The sequence below is a fragment of the Podarcis melisellensis genome, assembly GCF_964234715.1.
Source record: "Podarcis melisellensis genome assembly, chromosome: 4".
In the NCBI taxonomy this organism is placed as follows: domain Eukaryota; kingdom Metazoa; phylum Chordata; class Lepidosauria; order Squamata; family Lacertidae; genus Podarcis; species Podarcis melisellensis.
In genome coordinates, this window is record NC_138531.1 from 50,710,981 (window position 1) to 50,732,503 (window position 21,523).

At 42.3% G+C, this 21,523-nt stretch overlaps 1 protein-coding gene across 1 annotated transcript in view; it reads left to right on the top strand.

Annotated features, from left to right (window-relative positions):
* Nucleotides 1-21,523, top strand: part of DSCAM (DS cell adhesion molecule) — a 317,172-nt gene that overhangs the window by 286,323 nt on the left and 9,326 nt on the right. Inside the window, exon 32 of the mRNA XM_081908715.1 lies at nt 2,336-2,638. Coding sequence (XP_081764841.1) covers nt 2,336-2,638 — 303 coding nt within the window. The remainder of the gene's footprint in view (nt 1-2,335; nt 2,639-21,523) is intronic.

The following is a 21,523-nucleotide window of genomic DNA, read 5'->3' on the forward strand; positions in this document are numbered from 1 at the left end:
CAGTTTGAATCCCCGCAATGGGGTGAGCTCCCGTTGCTCGGCCCCAGCTCCTGCCAACCTAGTAGTTCGAAAGCACATCAAAGTACAAGTAGATAAATAGGTACCGCTCCAGCGGGAAGGTAAACGGCATTTCCGTGCACTGCTCTGGTTCTCCAGAAGCGGCTTAGTCATGTTAGCTGTATGCCGGCTCCCTTGGCCAATAAAGCGAGATGAGCGCCGCAACCCGAGAGTCAGCCACGACTGGACCTAATGGTCAGGGGTCCCTTTACCTTACCAGATGAAATAATGCTGTTGAAATGAAGGTTAGTGTGATTACTATACTAGAAAAATGCTAGATCATTATGATATTCACCATTCCCTTGTTACATGAGGACACACCAAGGATGGACCACCAAGGCCTTTCCTTTCCTACAACAGGGTTGCCTGCATTTATTGCCACAATGTGATAAGTCCGGCTCCATCTGCACTATGCATTTAAGCAGTATTTTAACACCTGAAACAGCCATGGCTTCCCCCCAAAGAATCCTGGAAACTGTAGTATGTTAGGGCTGCTGATAGCTGTTAGGAGACTCCTATCCCCCACCCAAACATTTTCCTCCCATCTAAAATTCCTGAACCATCTACTAAGTATAAGAGGTTAAGCTCTCATCTCAGTATGCTTTGTATGAGAAAGTACCTGAAATGAGATAATTTAAGAAGTACTGTGGGAGGTGAGATGAGGATACATTTTATGCATATAAGTTCATTTGCGTCAACTAAATTTATGTTTCGAATAATGCACTGATAACAGGAGGAAACAGCTGCACAACTCCCATTAATGTTAATGATAGTGGTGCCTGAATCCCAAAACCCTTTTTTTACACATTCACATTTGTAGTTATGCTGCTATTGACTTGGTAGGCTCAGATCAACAGCAGGTTCCAGGCATATGGTGACCAATATACCTATTTATGGGATACGTTGTGTGGAATGGGCAGACTGACTTGGAAGGGCCATAGCTTAATGGGTTAAGGCATCTGCTTTGCATGCAGATGGCCCTGCGTTCATTCCCTGGCATCTCCAGGTAGCGCAGGAAGAGATCTCAGTCTGGATAGCTACTGTCAGTGTAGACAATATAGTGAACGCTTGGGTTGCGAACGTGATCTGTGTGGGATGCATGTTTGCAACCCGCACTGTTCGCAACCCACATCTGCACGTCTGCGCATGCGCAAAGCACAATTTAGCGCTTCTGTGCATGTGCGACTGCCGAAGCCCGGAAGTAACCCATCCAGGTTTCGGCAGTCCGCAACCCAAAAAAACGCAACCTGAAGCGGCTGTAACCCGAGGTATGACTGTACTGAGCTTGATGGACTGACTTGGTGTAAAGCAACTAACAACAAGATAACAGAACAGAAGCAGGAAACCTGCAGGCCATATTTTGTGTCTGTGTCTGTTGTCTCACTATAAAAATGTTATGAAGGTTTTTTGGGGGGACGGGGAGGCTGTATGCAAGATCCTTCTAACCCCTGGATCCAGCAAGTGTTAAATTATAAGCCAGGCTAGCTTTCTGTGTTGAGGTGATAGCCTGGGTGATGGGCCATTAAGGGAAACAAAGGAAAGGGGCTCTGTGAGAAGTGGCAAATAGGTGGGGGCCCAACCCAGCATGCTGTTTAGAGAGTCGGAGAGACAGAGAGCAATGTTTGACAGCAGTGTTTCATGTCTGTTTGAATCCAAGGCTGTTTGAGAAACAAGACCCTTTTGTTTGGGTGTTAATGCTATGAACTCCTCCATTGTAGGCTCAGGTTGTATATATGTGTAAATAAACTATATATTATAAAGAGGCAACATTCTCCACTGGCCTCATTTCTAAAAGGAAACACAAACCCTGGGTATGTGCCTGGAAACCCTGGAATCTTGCACCTCTCTGAGACTGGGATGATGTGCAACAATAACAATTCACCACAGGAGCTTCATTACATGGAACGTGTGTTGAAGTGTGAGAAAATGAGCACAACAAGTACTGTTCTCTGTGGGCTGCAATTATCCCTTCCGTCTCGTATTTAAATCTGGAATCATAAAGAGGAAAAGGTGCTAATGGAAACAAAAATATTTACAGCTCTTTCACTGCTGAATACCCTCTTTCCCCCCCTCCACAAATAAAACATGATTTTTGTGATGCAAGTCCAGAAAACTGCCAGGAAAGCATAGCCTTTTTACCTTCCTATACCAGAATGCTCTTGTTGCCCAAGCTGACCAGTGTGTAAGAGCTAAATGGTGAACTATGGAATCATCCCTGTAGTTGACCCATGCTGAAGTGATTGCCTGTTGTTTCTTTCTTTTGCCTTCTGGTGTTTAGACCGAGCAAGGAGCAGCATGGTCTCCACAGAAAGTGCCTCCTCCACCTATGAAGAGCTGGCAAGAGCATATGAACACGCCAAGATGGAAGAGCAGCTGCGACATGCCAAGTTTACCATCACGGAATGCTTCATATCAGACACATCATCAGAGCAGCTTACGGCAGGGACTAATGAATATACAGACAGCCTGACCTCAAGCACCCCATCCGAATCGGGGATTTGCAGGTTTACTGCATCGCCTCCCAAACCTCAGGATGCAGGACGCGTGACGAACATGGCTGTTCCAAAGGCACATCGGCCAGGTAAGTGCCTTAGGACACTCTGCTAATTCCTTCCGCTCTCAATTACATCCTGTGGATGTTGCGTTTTGAAAATTTCTTAATGGAAACGAACGTACTTAACAGTTCTATCAAATATTCACAAAGCGCATGCATATTGTTGCTTTCGCATTTTGTTAAGCAGAGGTGTAAGCTCAGAATGAGCAAAAGGCAGTCAACCTGACACCAGAGCCTCAATATCTCACCATGTTCTGATACCATGAATATCAATTTTTTAAAGCACACACAAATAATCCAAAGGCTTTTAAAAAGACCTGAATAGACACTTGCTTTCCTCCCACCTACCATTTTTGTCAGGGGGACAAAGATTTTCAGCAATCTGAAAAAATATTCCCTCCTTTTGGGTAATTTTTCAGCACTATTTCAAGAAATGTTTGTTTATTCGTTTATATTGTCCTCAGTAATACCTTCAAGTAGCCCATCAGATTGGTTATAAAGTGTTGTGTTGTCATACAGTTCCCTGTCTGATCTTGTTTGAATTGGGTCATACATGTGAAGGAACTGAATACTAGTCAGAGAAACAAAGAGGGTGTCACAATTTAAGTGTATTTCACCGGGGCGGGGGGACAGGTACACTAAAAATGCTAGTCTCTACCAAAATAAATTGTAAAGTGTAGCTCTAGGCCTTTTCTAACGTGACCTGATATTGGTCAACTGCTACTTTCCTCATGGCTGGACCAGGCACAAACACCACAGAAGCCTCCTCTGAGTAAGGAGGACAAGGAACAGTGGTTTCCCACTGATGGCCCCATTTCACAGGGCAAGACTGGAGTAACTGTGCTCCCCAAATAGAGGAGAGCCAATAGGTCAGTATTGATCTTGCCACCAGTATTGTCAAGCATACAATCAAGGGCAGACAGCAACATATTTGGGAGGGGGCATTTCTATCTGTCTAGTTTTTGGAGGGGGGGTATCTCCTTTGCCCCTGCTCCATTTATTACATTTTTGGTACTTAACTGCAGGATCTCCTCTCTTCATAAATAAAAGACAATGTGACATAGCAGTTCCTTTTCACTGCCCTCAAGAGAATGTTGGAAAAGTTCACTGACGTTTACTGCAAATAGAAGCAATACATTTTCCTGTCACTGTTGTTTCTTTCTTTTGCATCCATCAACACCAAATTATTATAGGTAACTGGTGTATAGGAAGTAAAAAATGAAAATGCGAAAAATCCAGAGACTAGAATGTCTTGAGGGATAGATAAGGAAACAGCATATGAATCCCTTCAGATCATTTGTGGCCCAAGTTATTATTCACTTTATGGCAGAATTAGATGGCTGTTTCAGCTTGTTCCAGTCCAATTCCTAATAGAACAAAATTGCTACTGATACTTTCTCCTTTAATTATGTATTTATAAAATGTCAAGAGGGGTGCATACAATGCTGGTCCTCTGTTCAGTAGATACTGAATGGTATGCCAATTTAGGAAGAAAGGGATTTGAGGGGTTGAGATTATTCTGCTCTCTTGTTTCAGACACACCATGGTTTTAGTAAATTTCCTCATGCAATTGAGTTTCTGCAAGATTTTTTTAATGTATGTAGAATGCTTTATATAATCTTTCATATAGTGCTGTTCCATGCGTGGGACTAAACTAGATGTCCTCTGTCTAGTTCCTCTTCCCCTTTCCAGAGTAATAAAATACACCATGTTATGCCTTTATTTGACCCTGGTCCACATCACTGGCTACCATAGTGGGCAGAGAAATTGCACAATGTGATTGTGTCATGTCACACTATCATTACTACCCGCGGGGAAGAGGAAAGGAAAGTAGACATGGGATTGCATCAATAGGCCCTTTTTTTGGGTAACCTAGATCCACTTCCAGAAGTTCTAAGCTACTGTACTCCACTGCAAATGTATTACCTAGGATTTATGGACACCCTTAGAAGGAGAAAAAGAGACCACTTTCCAAACTACTTTTCTTGAGGGTATAAATACTTGGTAATAACAATTGCAAATTAAAAAGAGAAATCCCTAGAGAAAATGTGAAATACATACCAAGAATCTTGTATAATATCTTCATTCACTTGGGATGATTATTAAAATCATGATCCAGCCATCTCATCTGTAATAAAAAATAAAATAAAAATAAAGTGACTCTCTTCCACGGGTATATTGCCTTTTATTATGAATTATTGTCTCCATCATGCTCACTTTTGAACTGCACGGTTTTCAGGGCTGTATACTTATAGCTGTGCAACATTTTCCATAGAAAGAGATTTTCCTCTGCCTTGTCTCAAATTATCTACTTCTCTTCTATAATTTATCCAAACAATAATTGGCTTTTTAGCAAGTGAATTATTGTGCATTTCTTCTAATATACATTTCTGAATGAAAATTTGCCTTATACACATTTTTGTGGAAGCAATTCACCCTAATATAGTACATTTTTACATTATTTTCACTAACGGATGCACCTTCCCTAAATATGCACATTTTTGTACACATTTTGGGCTGGACAACTATATTGCAATATTCAGAGAAGAGTGTAATTCAAAGGATAGCTGCATTTGTTTGTTTGTTTGTTTGTTTGTTTTTGTTTCTGAAGGAATCCTTTCTCTCTGTCTCTCACACACAAAAGCACATTTTTGAACAGGTTCTTTAGACATGTGTAAGAAACTCCTATGAGAAAAGAGGACAGGGTATGTACAGTGGCCTGGTTTTCACAACCCATTAAACCATAATTAAAATGGACTCTTCAGTGTGGAAACATAGTATGTGGTATGTATTGTTGAAGAGTTCTCACTGCACTCATCCTCCGCTCTTATTCCCCCTGCACTGCCAGAAAACAAGCCACAGTGTGTGACATCCCAACCTGAGGTTATGGCTTGTTTCTCTGTAGACAAACCACGAGCAGCAAGAAAGGAGCAAATTGGTTGCTGCTCAAGGTTTGTTTGGTTAGCTCTGGTTAGTTTCCCAGCAGTGCGGCAGCAGTAGGTGAAGAACCAAGCATGAACATTTGAGCAGTACAAACCAGTGTGCTGGGTTTTCACGTTAAAGCAAAGTTTGGTTCTAACTATGGCTCAGTTCATACATCACATTAACCCTGGTCCTGTGGTAATTTAGGGCATATGGTAGCCCATGTTGGCGATTTTCCTTAAAAATAGTTCAAAAACTTCATTTTTTGAGATTTTGAAAAAAACCCACAACTCAACAAAAATAATATAGCAACCCTAGGTTTTTAAAGTCCTGGTATTAGATAATTTCTAATAATGTAAGTTCTTACAATTCACCATTTTTTTGTCCTGCCTCTTATTCTGGACCACAGTGGTGTGTATAGTCCTAATATCTGGGCTTTCTTTTGGCACCTTTAGATAGTGGTCACTTTTCCCCCTCCACTGAGTCCAACGTCCTTCGAAAGGAATCCATAAATTCTGTGTAGGTTTACCTTTGGGGGTAATACCTTTGTATTTTCATGACGTTTACTGTGCATTGTTGCTGGTAGTTGACACACGTTTGCTATATAGTACATATGACTTAGTGAAGTCTAACAAGCCAGGAAAAATTAAGCATGTATGTGTGTATCTCTTTTAGTTTGGCATTCTTAAACTAATAAAAAGTGAATAATGTTCCCTCCTAGTCAGCGAACAGATAATCTCTAACACAAAAGACAAATTGCTAGTTTGGTTCCTGTTGTGTGTTAAATAAACAATTCAAAAGCATTTGATATTTATAAATGTTTTCATCACTTATAATTCAGGCACATGCCCACTAAAAACATATCTAGCACTAAAAATTCTCTTTTGTTCATGTTCAAATCTCCACAATCTGGAATATCAGAAAAATCCCTTGTGGAATTTACAGATTTGTAGTCAGCCTTTTAGGGGGAAAAAACAATTTGCATTCAGTTCTGCTTCTTTGGTAACCTTTAAGCCTATTTTGCACTAGGAGAAATAAATTTATTGCACATTGATACCAATTAGAAACACTGCAGTAAATTCAAGCAATAGTACAAACATTAGAAGGTTGATTCATGGTAAATTGTAAATAACGTCTATAACATTTTTACTGTGGAGCAGCTTAAAATAAAATAGAGGCACAGCTCTAAATCTGAACTAGGGGGATCTAGGTGAAAATCTCTACTCAGCCACAAAGCTCAGGAAATAGTGTGTGTCTCTGCCTGTTTTACAGGAATGTGAGGATGAAATGAGATGATCGTGTGTACTCCTGAGCTGCTTCTGCCAAGGGTAGGAAGCAAATGAAAGAGATAAGCATTATTTCCATTATTGATGGAATTCCCTAACCCATTTTGTTATGTCTGTTTACTTCATTATGCCCAATGCAGCTTTGTAGCATCATCTATACATCAATGACCATACAGACCCACTGTATGGTAAAGTGTGAGAGGATTTTAGTCAATTTTCTTATTGATACTTTTATTCAGCTATTCAAATATATAGTTGGTCTTTGTTTACCACACTTGCCGCCCCTCCAAACTGAGAGCATAAGACTGTCTGACTGCTTATTCTTCCTCCTCCACATGCACACGTGCCCCCCCAACCCCACACACATTATGTGTGACTGCAACATAATCACACCTGGTTAGCATTTCTCAGTTGATTTAATTTTAACAACTTGAAATGCAGGGAGTTATTTAAAATGTGCATTTATAGCACTATATCTCTGAAGCCTGACTGCAATTTCCACATCTTAAAAGCAATCCTAATTGCCTAATTAGTAATGTATTGTACATGTCATCCAATCCATTCTGAGCCATTTTCTCCTCAGAGGTCAAATCAAGAGAGCAGAACCTTATATTCTCTCCCGGACAATTTCGTTCCAGTTGCATTATTTTTCAATACCTGTGCTTTGTTGCAGATAGTATTTAAGACACTGCATCTAACTTGCCTAGAATCCACTGCAGTTCCTTGCCTGTGCAGACTATTTATGATCTGATGTTTGCTTTTATACATGCAAGAAAATCAGTTAAATGAAACCGCTTAGGACACTTGAAACCACAAGACCATGAAATTAGCATTTACTTTTTTAAACTGCAGTGAAGCACCATAAAAATGAAATATTTAATTATTCAGTACATTTCAACCGCAATTACATTTGCCTACGAGAAACCAATAAAACCAGCAGGAAATGGTTTCCAAATCTTATAAAAAACATACCCTGGAACCACTGTGATTCTCCTACGTAAACAAATCAGATTCCTCTCTTGCCAACATTTTTAGATTATTTGCATTAGGAAATACCTACTCTGTTCCCTACAAGTGAAGATGTATGGGCTGATTCAATAGACTGGGTTGTGGTGACTTCCTACTCCTGTCCTCAGTTTGATTAAGCTTCCTTATGATGCTACGACACCACACCAGCAGCAGGAACTGGCATTTCAGCTCAGCACCACATAGCATGGTCAGAAGATCTCTTACTTCATCCCTGGACAGCTGCTTATCCAGTTGGATAAACAATACTGGTCTAGAACAGGGATGAGGGATGCCCTCCATTTGTTTTTGGGCTCTACTTTCCATCAGCATTAACTAGCATAGCCAATGAGCAGCAACTGGCACAAATAGTACCACAAATTTAGGAGCACCACAGGTTCCCCATTTGTGAACCAGAGGAACCGGTGGCCTGATGCAGTAGGCAGTTCCAATTTTGGTGGGAAACAAGGGGTGTTGAATTCTGAACCTTACTGAAACAATGTAGGCTTTCCTCCAGCGGCGTAGCGTGGGTTGTCAGCACCCAGGGCAAGGCAAGTAATTTGCGCCCCCTAACCTGGGGCAAGGCAAGTAATTTGCGCCCCCTAACCCCTAACCTGCCGCCGCTGCCAGCTTCTTCTTGCTGCTGCCTGGTCTGGTCTGATGTGGTTCTCTCCTGCGCTCAGCGCTGCGCTGGGCGGCCGCTGCACTGTCCCTCCCCCAGATAGTCCCTCGCTCTCCCTCTGCACCGCACGCCTGGCACCCACCCCCTCCACAGTGGGTGGCGACCCGGCGGCTCGGATCGGATTCGCACAGCCAGCACTGCAGTGAGAGAGAGTGAGTGAGCCAGGTAGGGGCAGAGAGCTGCGAGTGCGAGCGCGCCCCCCCAGATGTTGCGCACGGTACGGACGCCCCCCCTCACCCCCCCATGCTACGCCACTGCTTTCCTCAACTGCTCTAGGGGAGAAGTTACAAATTCAGAGGTGACATTAATCCTAAACTTGGCAAACAAAGTGCAGTGTGGTGGTTCAATGTTAGTTGCCAAGAAACTTTATACTCCTAGATTTACAAGAATTTATGCTCAGCAAAGATTTATTATTGCTCCTGTGGGTGATAAAATCCCCTTGGACAGAATGGTATCTTTACATGGCAAGATATCACAGTGGGCAGTTGTTGCCATAGGAATAGTAGATTGGTCATTGCTTGAATCTGCTAGGGTCTTGATAGTTACTGTCTATGGGGCTACGGTAGGCTGACTACCTTGTACTGACACACAACAAAGATTATTCTGCTCATGGGGAAAGAGGCTCATAGCAGTCTTTATGGCTGATCTGCGTTCTGATTACTCAAACTAAATCAAACAGTTTCAAGAGTGAAAAGCCCAAGGAGGCAGAATTTGAGTAACATGCATATTGACCAAAAAACAAAATCCCAACTTTGATTAAATTAGTCTAGCACCGCAGTTTTTGCATCCTGCTTCCTTTCCACACTGATCAAAGTATTCTATGGCAGAGATTCCCCAAACAGTGGTTTGTGGGCCACCACTGGTCCATGAGTTTCATGCAGGTGCTCTGTGGCATGCCTTTGGAATTGTGGTTGAATCCATCCCTTTAAATATTTATAATGATTTTTAATTGCATTTTTGTTGCTGCCTTTTATTATTTTACAATTTGAGTTCAATGGAATTCAAATTGTAATTCAATCTGTAAGAAATAAAAGAAGCACTGAAAAGCATACAGCACCTAGAACACTGCCTCACAGTTGCTACGACAGGCAGAAAAAGCATCAGGTTGTTTGCCAACACCCTCAGCAATTTTCAAGTTGTCTGTGGAGAGTTTAAGAACCACTGCTCCAGGGAGCTTCCACAATGGTGAAAGGTTTTTACAACAAAACTACAAGATGCTGAAAACAAATAATTGTCCTCTGTTTCCCATGGTTCAACTTTTCTCAGATTGCATATATGATAGACTAACATGATACCTAGGGACGCGGGTGGCACTGTGGGTTAAACCACAGAGCCTAGGACTTGCCGATCAGAAGGTCAGCAGTTCGAATCCCCGTGATGGGGTGAGCTCCAGTTGCTCAGTCCCTGCTCCTGCTAACCTAGCAGTTCGAAAGCATGTCAAAGTGAAAGTAGATAAATAGGTACCGCTCCAGTGGGAAGGTAAACAGTGCTTCCATGCTGCTCTGGTTCGCCAGAAGCAGCTTCGTCATGCTGGCCACATGACCCGGAAGCTGTACACCGGCTCCCTCAGCCAATAAAGCGAGATGAGCGCCGCAACCCCAGAGTCGGTCACGACTGGACCTAATGGTCCCTTTACCTTTTTAACATGATACCTGCATGTGTGGATGGCTGTAATGCTACTATTCTTTCTTTTCCAAGCTGTGTGCCAAATTTGGCATGCACAGTGGTGTGTCAACAAACCTATCACTACTTAGCATGCCTTCACCATTAAATTTCTAATCAGTGCCATTTTATCACTCTTTGTATTTACTTTTTTTTTAACAGTGCAACCCTAACCAAGTCTACTCGGAAGTAAATCCTACTGAATTCAATGGGACTTACTCCCAGGCAAGTGAAGATAGGATTGCAGCCGTCCAAACCTCCCACTACCAGCAGCAGGGCTTTGTAGTCTTTTAAAAAATGTCTGCCTATGTGACTTGCCCTTCCTTGCCTAGGAATTGCCTTCCTCACTATGTATTCTGGTAGATACATTTTCTCAATAACTTTTTTTAAACTAAAAAGTCTAAGATATGGAGCACGCAATTAATTCTTGCTATAAAAATCCAACAGCATTTTTAGGGGACCTAATCTTTCAAAATGCATCCATGAGCCTAGAAATAATTGTAAAAGCTTGCACTTTTTGTTCTTGCATCATCATTAACCATCATTTTATTTTCCTTTTGCAAGAATTATTAGCTGCATTAGAACATTTGTCAGAACGAAGTTGCTGTGCAATGCTTACCTGTCTTTAGGACTGGAAAGTGCAGAGATATCTCTTATTCACTCGTCCTACCTTTGGCTAAGACTGAGGTTAATAGGATTGTCTCATAATTAATCATTGCACCAGGTCACCTTCAGAGTTTGCAGAATTGCATGCACATCATGCCACAAATCCTACAGTCCTTAATGACTCAAGATGCACCCCTTACTTGCTCCTCCGACACTAAAGCTGAAATTAATTTAAAAATAAATTCTCATGAAATTTCTCCTAACCTCAATTTACTTAGAAAAACTCAGTTATATTATCTTAATTTGAACTGGGATGCCAATTTGGGCCCCAGATTATGGGTGCCCAGCAGCACACGTGACATAACGTGATGTCATGACGTCACATTGTGCACGCCATGGCATCACCTGGAAGTCACGTCCAAGGCCCCATGAGGCCTCAGACACAAATGCCAAGACCCTGTGAGGTCTCAGATGTGACTTCTGGTTTCTCCCGGAAGTTGTGTCAGAGGCCTCATGAGGCCTTGGACACAACTTCCAAGACCCTGCAAGGCCTCTGGTGTGACTTTTGGGGCCTCACAAAGCACCAGAAGTTTCATCACAGGCCTCACAGTGTGGGTGCCAAGCACCCACACACACACAAAAATGTAGTTGCCCTGGCACCCAGGGCCCCCTATAGTTGGAACCAGTGATTTGAACACCTCAGTCCAATTTTGTTTAATCTGCACTGGCTTCTTTTTGAGAACAATTCAAAATGCCATTTCTTTATAAACCCCCAGGTCAGGGTGAGCAACCTATTTTTTGCTCCAGAAGGTCACATGCAGCAGTGGGTGGATGGTTGGGAGCTGCACACCAGTAGGCGAGGCCATTCACATACAGGAAAGATGTGCCTGAGGAGTGTTAACCCATCCCTGAGGAGTGGAAACCTTACTCTGCCTTCCACCTTCTTTGGAGGTGCTGTTGGCTGAGATATGAGACAGGAACTTCTCCATAACGCACTCAGGTTGTGGACCCTCTTCTCTTGATGGTTCCCTCCTTTTTAATCTTAAGCCCTTTATTAGATCTGTGGACCACATGCAGTTCCAGAGTATTGTTACATACCACCCCAATCTCTGAGCCGTGTGAAATTATGATTAGTCTGGCACTAATTAACTATTCACATGAACAGAGATTATTAGTTCACATTTTCAGGACTGAGCCGTGCATTGCAGATATGTTCTGCTGTGCTCTAACATGCCCTGGCTCAGAGGAAGCAAGCAATTTTTTCTCTGTTGGTTGGCATACTTTGTTCTTTTAATTTAGAGAACAAGCATTTTGAATAATGAATGGTTAAACTGATTTTGGGGAAGAGGAAAACTTTATGCAGCTGGAAGCAAGTTTTCCTCGCATTTGAAAAGCTTTTTTGTTAAGTCTTTTTTAGCAATGGATGTGTTGATGTAAGCAATACATGACTTCAGAAACTTTTTGTCATGTGGTATGACTAACCCCCCCTTTTTTAAAAAATGAATTAAATCTTATCTGGAAATCATACTAAGACCCTCTTACAGGGAAACTCTTTCCCTGTCCCTAGTGTGGAGAGAATAATTGATGCTTTTTTGTTTTGTTTTTAGAGAGAAAGGGACAATGGGCACCTGTGTAATAAAATATGGCACACTTTCCTAAATGAGAACTCTGCAAGTCCTATTGCGATGAAAACAGCAAGCTGAAAAATTGCAGTCCTACCAAGTCAAAATGTTACTAGCCGCCCACCGAAGCACACCAAAAAGTAAACATATGGGAGGATCTCAATGTAGCACTAAGGAGATCACTCTGTCAGCTTGCTTGATGGAATGAACTCTCCTCTCTGTCACACCACCCCACTCACATGTGCTGTTCTGGGGGTTCTCCTGACCCCTCATGCCAGTGATGGACATGCAAGGGGGCAAGAGTCAGGGGAAGCTCAATTGCCCTAGCTGAAGTGCTTGCGCAGGCTTCCACTAGCAGGACCACAAAGCCTAGGGCTTGCTGATCGGAAGGTCAGCAGTTTGAATCCCCGCGAAGGGGTGAGCTCCCGTTGTTCGGTCCCAGCTCCTGCCCACCTAGCAGTTCAAAAGCACGTCAAGTGCAAGTAGCTAAATAGGTACCGCTCCAGCGGGAAGGTAAACGGCGTTTCCGTGCGCTGCTCTGGTTTGCCAGAAGCGGCTTTGTCATGCTGGCCACATGACCTGGAAGCTGTAGGCAGACAAACGCCGGGTCCCTCGGCCTATAGAGTGAGATGAGCGTGCAACCCAAGTGTTGTCCGCTACTGGACCTAACGGTCAGGGGTACCTTTACCTTTACCTTAGTGTTGTAGAAGCAGAAAGCAGAACAGTCCTTCTCACAGCCTGATTTTGTTGTTTACTCAGAAGAAAGTTCACTATATTCAGTGGAACTTACTCCTACCTAAGTGTGGCTAGGGTTATGGCCTTAGACTGATCATCCTTGAGATTTGTATTACCATGCCCCCCATCATAAACAGCCTTAAAACTTGTAACTGTTCCCTTACCTTCGGCAGTAATTTTTTAAATATATGACCTAACATAATGTTTTGCTCCAGTACTTCCCTTCTGAAGAGACAATAAAGCAGGCTCTTATTATTGCTTGCTGCTCTCTGATCCCAAGCTTGAAATGAACAGGAGGGGCCAAGGAGAGTAGAAACCTTATTTTGCAGGACTCATTGTGACTATAAAGAAACTACTCAGCACACGGGATGGAAATACAACGGTCACGTTAATAGAAAAATGATTTGTTTCCAAAAATTAATTCTGCAAGTCAGGCAAAAGAGATGAGAGACTGCTATGTTTTCAGTTCCAGCTTTCTTTGTTTTAAGTAGAATCATTTCTTATGTGTGGATACTAATGTTATATATTTGGGAGTCAGAAATCCTTGGTCATCTTCTGCAGATCACCCAGAGATCCACCAGTAGATCAATATCTACCTCCCTTGCTGCCCCGCTTCAGCCACTTCTACACCACCACTGGCTTACAAAAAGAAAACCAAAAAAACCTTTGAAATCACATTAACTTATATTCATAATTAACTTGTTTAACAGGGTGGGGGTGTTTCTTTTTAAATACACAGTTACACTTTGCTTGAACAAAAAGAATTCTAGCCATCCAAATTAGGCTGAAGATCTGACATAATTGCTAAGGGAGTGTTGAGTCTTCTCAAGTTTTCATTAGTTAGTACCATCTGTCATCCATCACTGTGTGCTGCCTGAGCCGTTGTGTTATGCTCTCCACCGTTGCAGGCTGCATGATTTGTCATCTCGATCCATTTTCCACCTAAGTACCAGCCTTGCTTTTGTATTGCGATCTGAGAATCATGGATAATATGTTACTTTGTTGCACGTTGCCTGGCAGTGAAAAACCATCCCCGGGACATTTGTGTTGTGAAAGGCATATTGATTCTCTCCCCCCCCCCCAAATTACTATCACCATTTAGGGAGAGTATGAGGTGTGCTAGGGAGGAGCAAGTTGCTCGTTGTAGGTTCTGTACATACATATCCGTCTAGGGTGTTTATTTCATTCCCTTCCACCCACTCAGCATTACAGCAGAACATTCAGAAGCTGTCCCAAGATTCTAATAACCGAAAACCTGTGAAATGGATAAATTCGGTTCTTTAGCTGTGCATTTCCACTGTGTGGTTTATAAGGCAGTAGCTTTTTCTTTCTTTCTTTTAATCAAGTCTTGATTTGCTTGGAGCAATTTGGAGATTGATTCAGCTTGTCAACCTTGTTTCATAAAGGAACTGCGAAGCATTGAACAGTGATGAGAGAATGATATGAGCAGGCAAGTGCAACAGCATTACAAGAGATGGCAGAGAAGGGAACCAGGTCGGAAGGATTGTTTTAAAAGCAGCAACTGGGAATCTCAAAATATTTCGCTTCGATGGAATGCAAGCTCCAACATGGTTTCTGGCTCTGTTTCTTTTCACAAGTTAATTCTAAAACATTTAGTGGGTAGCACATTAGACTCTTAATCTCAGAGTTGTGGGTTTGAGCCCCACATTGGGCAAAATATTTCTATATCGGACTAGGTGACTCTCTTGGACACTTTCAGCTCTACAATTCTATACATCACATATATATTATAAAAATGTATTGCTGATAACCTGGGCAAGTCAGTGACACTGAGGCCTCTAACAGCCATATTACACCAGAACTGCTACATCATACACTAATTAGGTGAATTGATGTAGTAATACATTCTCAGTCAAGGCTGAATTAACCATTACACTGAGCACTCCATAGTATAAAGACCCCACAACACAGAAGCAACTAATATGGCTTACTTTTTTATGAATTTCAAGTGCACAGTTTGCCTACCCTTGTTCACTACACCAGGCCCATTATGAATTCTCCTTAGCTCGGAAAATGAGGGTAGCATACACATCATCTGACAAAATGACCCTTTAGAATTTGCACTGCAGTTCTCCAGCCAAGTAGTCTATACAAAAAATGCATATACTATAGTAACATGCGTGCAAGAACACATGTATTAGTGAAAATAACATACAAAATTGCATTAGGGAAAATTGCTTTGCAAAAGAAACAACAACAACCCACTGTGTATATTAAGCCAAATAGACTATTAGAATAAATTTTCACTAAAATGTTGATAATGGGGTGGAGGCAGGTGTTGGGAATCCCCAAACTGGTGTGTAAAAAGTGGAGAACTGAGCTTAAGACTAGGAAAAAAGAGAAAAGGAGAGACACTGAAACTGATAAATTCACTCATCTCTAGTCATGATCCAGCAGTTGGAGACCAATGCTGTAGTGAAACAGAGTTAGTGCGTTAATACTGTGCAGTTGGGAGAACCAAGTGAGAGAACACAAAGGTATGCGAGAGTGCCTGCCATAGTCTATGCATGTCTGATGGTTGGGGTGTGCATCTTAAGGAGCATACTCTGAAACCCTTGGGTTACAATTCTGTATCGTTCTCCATGCCTATGACCTAATGATAGAGGTTTTCCATTTCTGGCGTGTGCCAGTGCCAAGTTTCTGCAAATCTATAGGACTTTGGAGTTATTGCATCTTCACGTTTTATATTATTGGTCCTTTCTCTGATTTATATAAACACAGAAGATATTTTAGTTTGTAGAACCTTGCTGCTTCATAAATACTGCCAGCTACTATGAACAAAAATTGTGCTGTTGGCATAACAGTATCAGCATAGAAAATTTATTCAGGAGTTTTTATGGTTTCGCATTGCAGCTGTTTGGATACATTATCTAATTGTGTGGCTTGTATATAAACATCTAATCAGTGCCATGAGATATCTGCAGATTCTGTTCAAGCAAGAACAAAGATTGCAAACATTATTTATGAACGATGAGTTAATTTGGTGGGTTTTAACTATCATTTTGGTGGAAGACTGACACTCATACACAAAAACCCACTAAAATTGCTTTATCAGAAATAATTGTCCTCCTAGTCTTCCTAGGCCAGTTTTATCCCACCTATAATCACAGGACTGATGGTCCTGCCTCTGGCTTACTGCTCAGGCTGCAGCTTCTATTTCTCCTCTGCCTCTAGCCTCCAGAAGCCTTGTCACTCACTGCCATCTGACCCTTCCAGAACACAGTATTGAGTGCCTCATAAACTGACACTTCATGTTTTCTTATTCCCTTGTATTTCCCCCCTATTCCTGCTATCTTTGTACTTCAGCCTCCATGACAGACAGTGATCAGTTTCATATCTGCATAGCAGGTTATGTATTTCCCCTCTCTGGGTAACAATGGACCCGGAGATCATTAGTAAAGCCAGTTGTAAAAGATGGCTATTTTTCAGCTTTGACAGTGACAGAACAAACAGAGAAATCTATTTAAACCTGTTTTTTTGTACTATACGTAGTCATTCAGTGTATCCAAAGAAGGAACCAAAAGTACAAGTTGGAACACTTTAATTTCGGTTGAAATGAAAGCCCACATACATTTTAAACACAATGTTTCTGTCAAACTTTTATAGTCTCCTGAATTTGGACCTCAGCTTGACCTGACAAGTATTTTGATTCACCTATTGTACCAAATGAAGCACGTGATCTTGCTTTAATGAGATATGGCTTGTGAATTACTTTAGAAAGCTGTTACAGGATATGTAACCAGAAACAATTGTTTCCCTAGGAACAGTAACTGATGCAGCCTCTTGATAAGGTTCTCAGGTCAGTTACAGGTCTTGCTGCTAGCCTTCAACTAGGCTACTTTTCATTATGCTGTTCACTTTTTCCTTAAGTGGTTGGCTTCAGAGCAACATAAGTCTCCCTAACGATGAGAAGCATTAATTGGTACTTGCCTGAAGGAATGTGACATGATGACTATGGATGATACAATATACCAGCTAACAAGCATAATTCTACAAAACCCTAAGGATGAAGATCAAAACTCTCTCCATAGGGCAAATGGGATTTCCCCTATGTACTGGTTCAGTAGGGTGACAGGCAAAAGCCAACTAATGGATGGGTTTTCTTACTATCTTTGGATAACTATTGGTGTCCAGAAACCATACATTTCATTGTTTGCTTCCTCAAAAAACAGCAAAATACGGAAACTACGAGATTGGATGGCAGGGTGTGTATAAGAGGGGTTGTCATGAGAGCCAGTGTGGTGTAGTGGTTAAGAGCGGTAGTCACGTAATCTGGGGAACTGGGTTCGTGTCTCCGCTCCTCCACATGCAGCTGCTGGGTGACCTTGGGCCAGTCACACGTCTTTGAAGTCTCTCAGCCCCACTCACCTCACAGAGTGTTTGTTTTGGGGGAGGAAGGGAAAGGAGATTGTTAGCCGCTTTGAGACTCCTGAAGGGGAGTGAAAGGCGGGATATCAAATCCAAACTCCTCTTCTTCTTCTTCTTCATCAGGGAGCACACTCGATTGGACTAGATTGGTGACATACTTTTTAGACATGCATCATTTCACAACACAGTAATTCAGTTTTACTAGCAAACCAGAAATTAAACTAACCCATTTCCAGCCCTGGGACAAACATGGGGAGCATTAACTTGACATACCTACACACTGCAGCCAACACACTAACATGTTGCGAGACACAGTTTGGAAAGCTCTGCCATACACCTTCACCTTATTTTTTTTTTAGTCCATGGTCCTTGTAGCTAGAAATCTGTTAGCATAAAGAAGAAATTCTTGACTTTTGGCCTCAGTAGATTAATTAGCAAAACTAATACAACACATACTGTCAACACCATTCAAATCTGATCATTGCTGAACTTAAGGAGACTGTTACTATAACTACTTTGTACATACAGTCAGTCAAGAAAGTTATGCCAAGCCATGCTAAGCCTTGGATTCTGAATGTCTTCAAATTCAGATCATTCTGACAATGGTTGACCAGTTAGGGCCCATTTACTTGATAGCTGAAGCAGCATAATAGATCCTATTCCACTCCAGGTAGTGTTTAGAAGGTATTTTTCTATGTAGATTGGCAGGTGGCACCTGACAATTCCTATCCCATTAAAGGGTGTTGGCAGTGTGGTGTGTGTGTGTGTCAAGAAAGGCCACTCTAACTATGCCTAGATACAGACAACCCTTGCACCACACGTCTGTAGATGTATTACCTAATTCTTATTCAACAAGATAGGACAGATGAGCACAACATTTCAGGTGGTGATGTGAACACCATGGTAAATTACCTCCATGTGTCCACAAGCTATGTTTGCATCAGTGGCGTAGCGTGGGGGGTGCAGGGGGGGGCCGGCCACACCGGGCGCAATATCTGGGGGTTAGGGTTAGGGGGCGCAAATCCACGAGATAGGGGGCGCAAATCCACGGGTTAGGGGGTGCAAATTACTTGCCTTGCCCCGGGTGCTGACAACCCACGCTACGCCACTGGTTTGCATGAGTATATGCTCAAGCCTTTCCAGGATGATTCAGGTATGAACGACCAATGACTAAAGAGGTGACATTGTAGCATAACTGATAGGGGACGCAAAATCAGTCTGGCTGTATATACTAGCTTAGTTAAAACGGTGCAAAGAGCAATATGTAACTGTGGCTGAAAAGTGATCTAGATCCCAGAATATTGGGTAGTACTTGCCAATAAAATGCTTACCAGACTTTGTCCCCAGTGGGATTTTGCCAAGTTGTAATCGCTCTAATGGATCAGTCGGTAGAGCACGAGACTCTTAATCTCAGGATCATGTTAGGCAAGAGATTCCTCCATTGCAGGGAGTTGGACTAAATGACACTCGTGGTCCCTTCCAGCTCTACAATTATGTGATTTTATGTGTTAGGCAGGTAAAGGTACAGCTCCAAAAGAACAATTAGAAACTTAAAGTGAGCTCCTAACTGTTCCTTTGCAAGCAGGGCAGGCTGACTGCTGATTGGCATTGACAGCCAACCCTGTTGGGATCTGTTGCATTGCATGTTCTCCATTAAGAACTCCCCAGTACAAGTGAGGGGACACTGTCTGCAAAGCAGGGGGGGGGAGGTTCAGTTGCAGGTGGGGTTTGAATCTAAACCATGCTTGCAAACAGACTTCAAAGGGGCCCCTTAGAAGTTGTCACCTGACATAATGAGGCCAGGCGGGCAGCCCTAATCACCTGTCCAAGTTGGCCCACAAGGATGGAGCATAATGGCGATGTAAAGAATCTGGACCAACCCCAACATAGCTGGTAAGAGTCCCTAAAAGGTTGCATATGGCATCCAGGAGGAACCTTGGACTCAGCTAGATTGGTAAAGAAAAGGTGATTTATATGCGTTGTATGTGTGATATAACATTGTGGCACCAGATGGTGATGTGGAGCCCATTTTTTCTCTACCTGATTTCCCTGTTTAAATTTACAAAGCTTTAAACTGAAACGCTTCTTTGATGCATCTAGATTCAGCCCCGTTTTTGCCAGAGTGGGACACTGTTCTACACTGTGATGTGGCAGGAGTGCTAAGGATTATTTCAGAGCTGAGTGGTGGGCTAGGAAGGTGAATTGAGGTGAAGTTGCAGTGCCCAATATATGAAGTATTAGTGCAGTGTCTTTCCCTTATTGAATTTTTAACCCAAACTTATTCCAGGAACACACTACATGGTTTCCTCTGTTCTCAAATGAACTCTAGTGGTAAATGAGCTTTATTTGACATTTTGCATTATTAAAGAATTTCCATTCAGTGTATGCAGTCATCAGCAAGCTAGTAAAATGTAGGGTACATGAGTGATAAGTTTAATATGTTTTCTATCCTTTATCAAGTGACTAGAAGATCAGTTTCGGCATGTCCTCTTAAAAATATATGAACCAGCTTGTGTGACGAGCCAAGAAGGGGAACAGAGCTTGTAGTATATGGTGCCTCTTCTATCATTCTTTCATGATTTATTTAGAATGTTTCCAAGATTCAAATGCAGAGTTTGTATTGATTTTACACAGCAAGATTCAGCTCTCAAGTTCCCGCAACTTTGCTGCTGCATTAATGTAGAACTTTTAAAAGTCCTGTGATCTGTGGTGATGTGGAAACTGGCAGAATTGGACACCTACTGACTGCTTCTTGGGTTTGGACAATTTTTGTAGTGAAAGAACAATTGTTTCAGCTGCAGCCACAATTTTGACATCCCTTGAAGAGTGTTGCCTAAGAGGAAGTGAAGGAGGATCTGCAATGTTTACTTGTACTTTCTTATGGAGGGAAGATTTTGAAGCAAAATCTTCTTACGTTAGAAGATTCACCTTATTCATGGAAATAATCCATGTAGAGGTTATGGGGTCATAGTGTGTAGCCCTGCCCCATTGCTGCCAACAAAAGTGTTGGCCACACCCACTGCTAGACATTCTTTCCATGGCTATATGAAGAAATCGTATAATGCACCCAGATGCACATGTATAGAGCAGCTCCACATGAGGCAGCATCTTCATCCATCTGGGATTCCACCTTGAATGTTCTTTGTATGGTGTGCATGCTATGTGATATGGGGCCCAATCACATCAATGCTGAATGTGTAACTGCACGGCTGGCAGGCACATTGGTGAGGGAGGCAGAGAGAATTTGGGAATAGAAACTGCTGGGAACAATAGGTCTTGCTGAGAAACCAGCCAGAAACAGAGTCATTTTCAACCCCCACGATAAACAGGTGAGGACCAATGCAAGGGAAGATGTAACATCATTGGGTAGACTGAGCACAAAGTGGGATGCCAGGAATGTTGGCCAGTGTTGATGTGGACCAATCCATATGTGGGACCACACACACCCTATTACCCTCCTTTAACAAACTAACAAGCGACCCTGTGTCAGAGAGAGGTCTGCTATTTTTATCTCCTATGGGCAAGACTAAATGTTATGAGGCATGGAAACATGGAATTTGAAGGGTCCACAAAGGTCAGCTAAGTCCAACCCCCTGCAACACAGGAATCTTTTGCCCAATGTGGGGCTCAAACCCATGACCCTGAGATTAAGAGTCTCATGCTCTACTGACTGACCGAGCTATCACTCATGATGCTAATACTTCCCGAAGATAAACAGCCCCTTCTGCCTGGCCAGTTCTTCCCTACAAATCCTCCTCTCCACACATTTGTGATGGCATGGGAAACACAGGCTTATGGAAATGCATTTGCTAAGCAGCACACAGTTTCACCCCCAAGGAGATTGGTACATTATTTGGTATGCAGTTAATTAAATTGTAGTAGGAAATTATTAGTTTTCAAACGCCTATTGCTTAATCGCCTACTCCGGGAATGACAATACTTCCAATTACATGGTCCCAGTGCAAATGTTGATGCATGCAGGAATGTGTGTGCAGTCCCACCA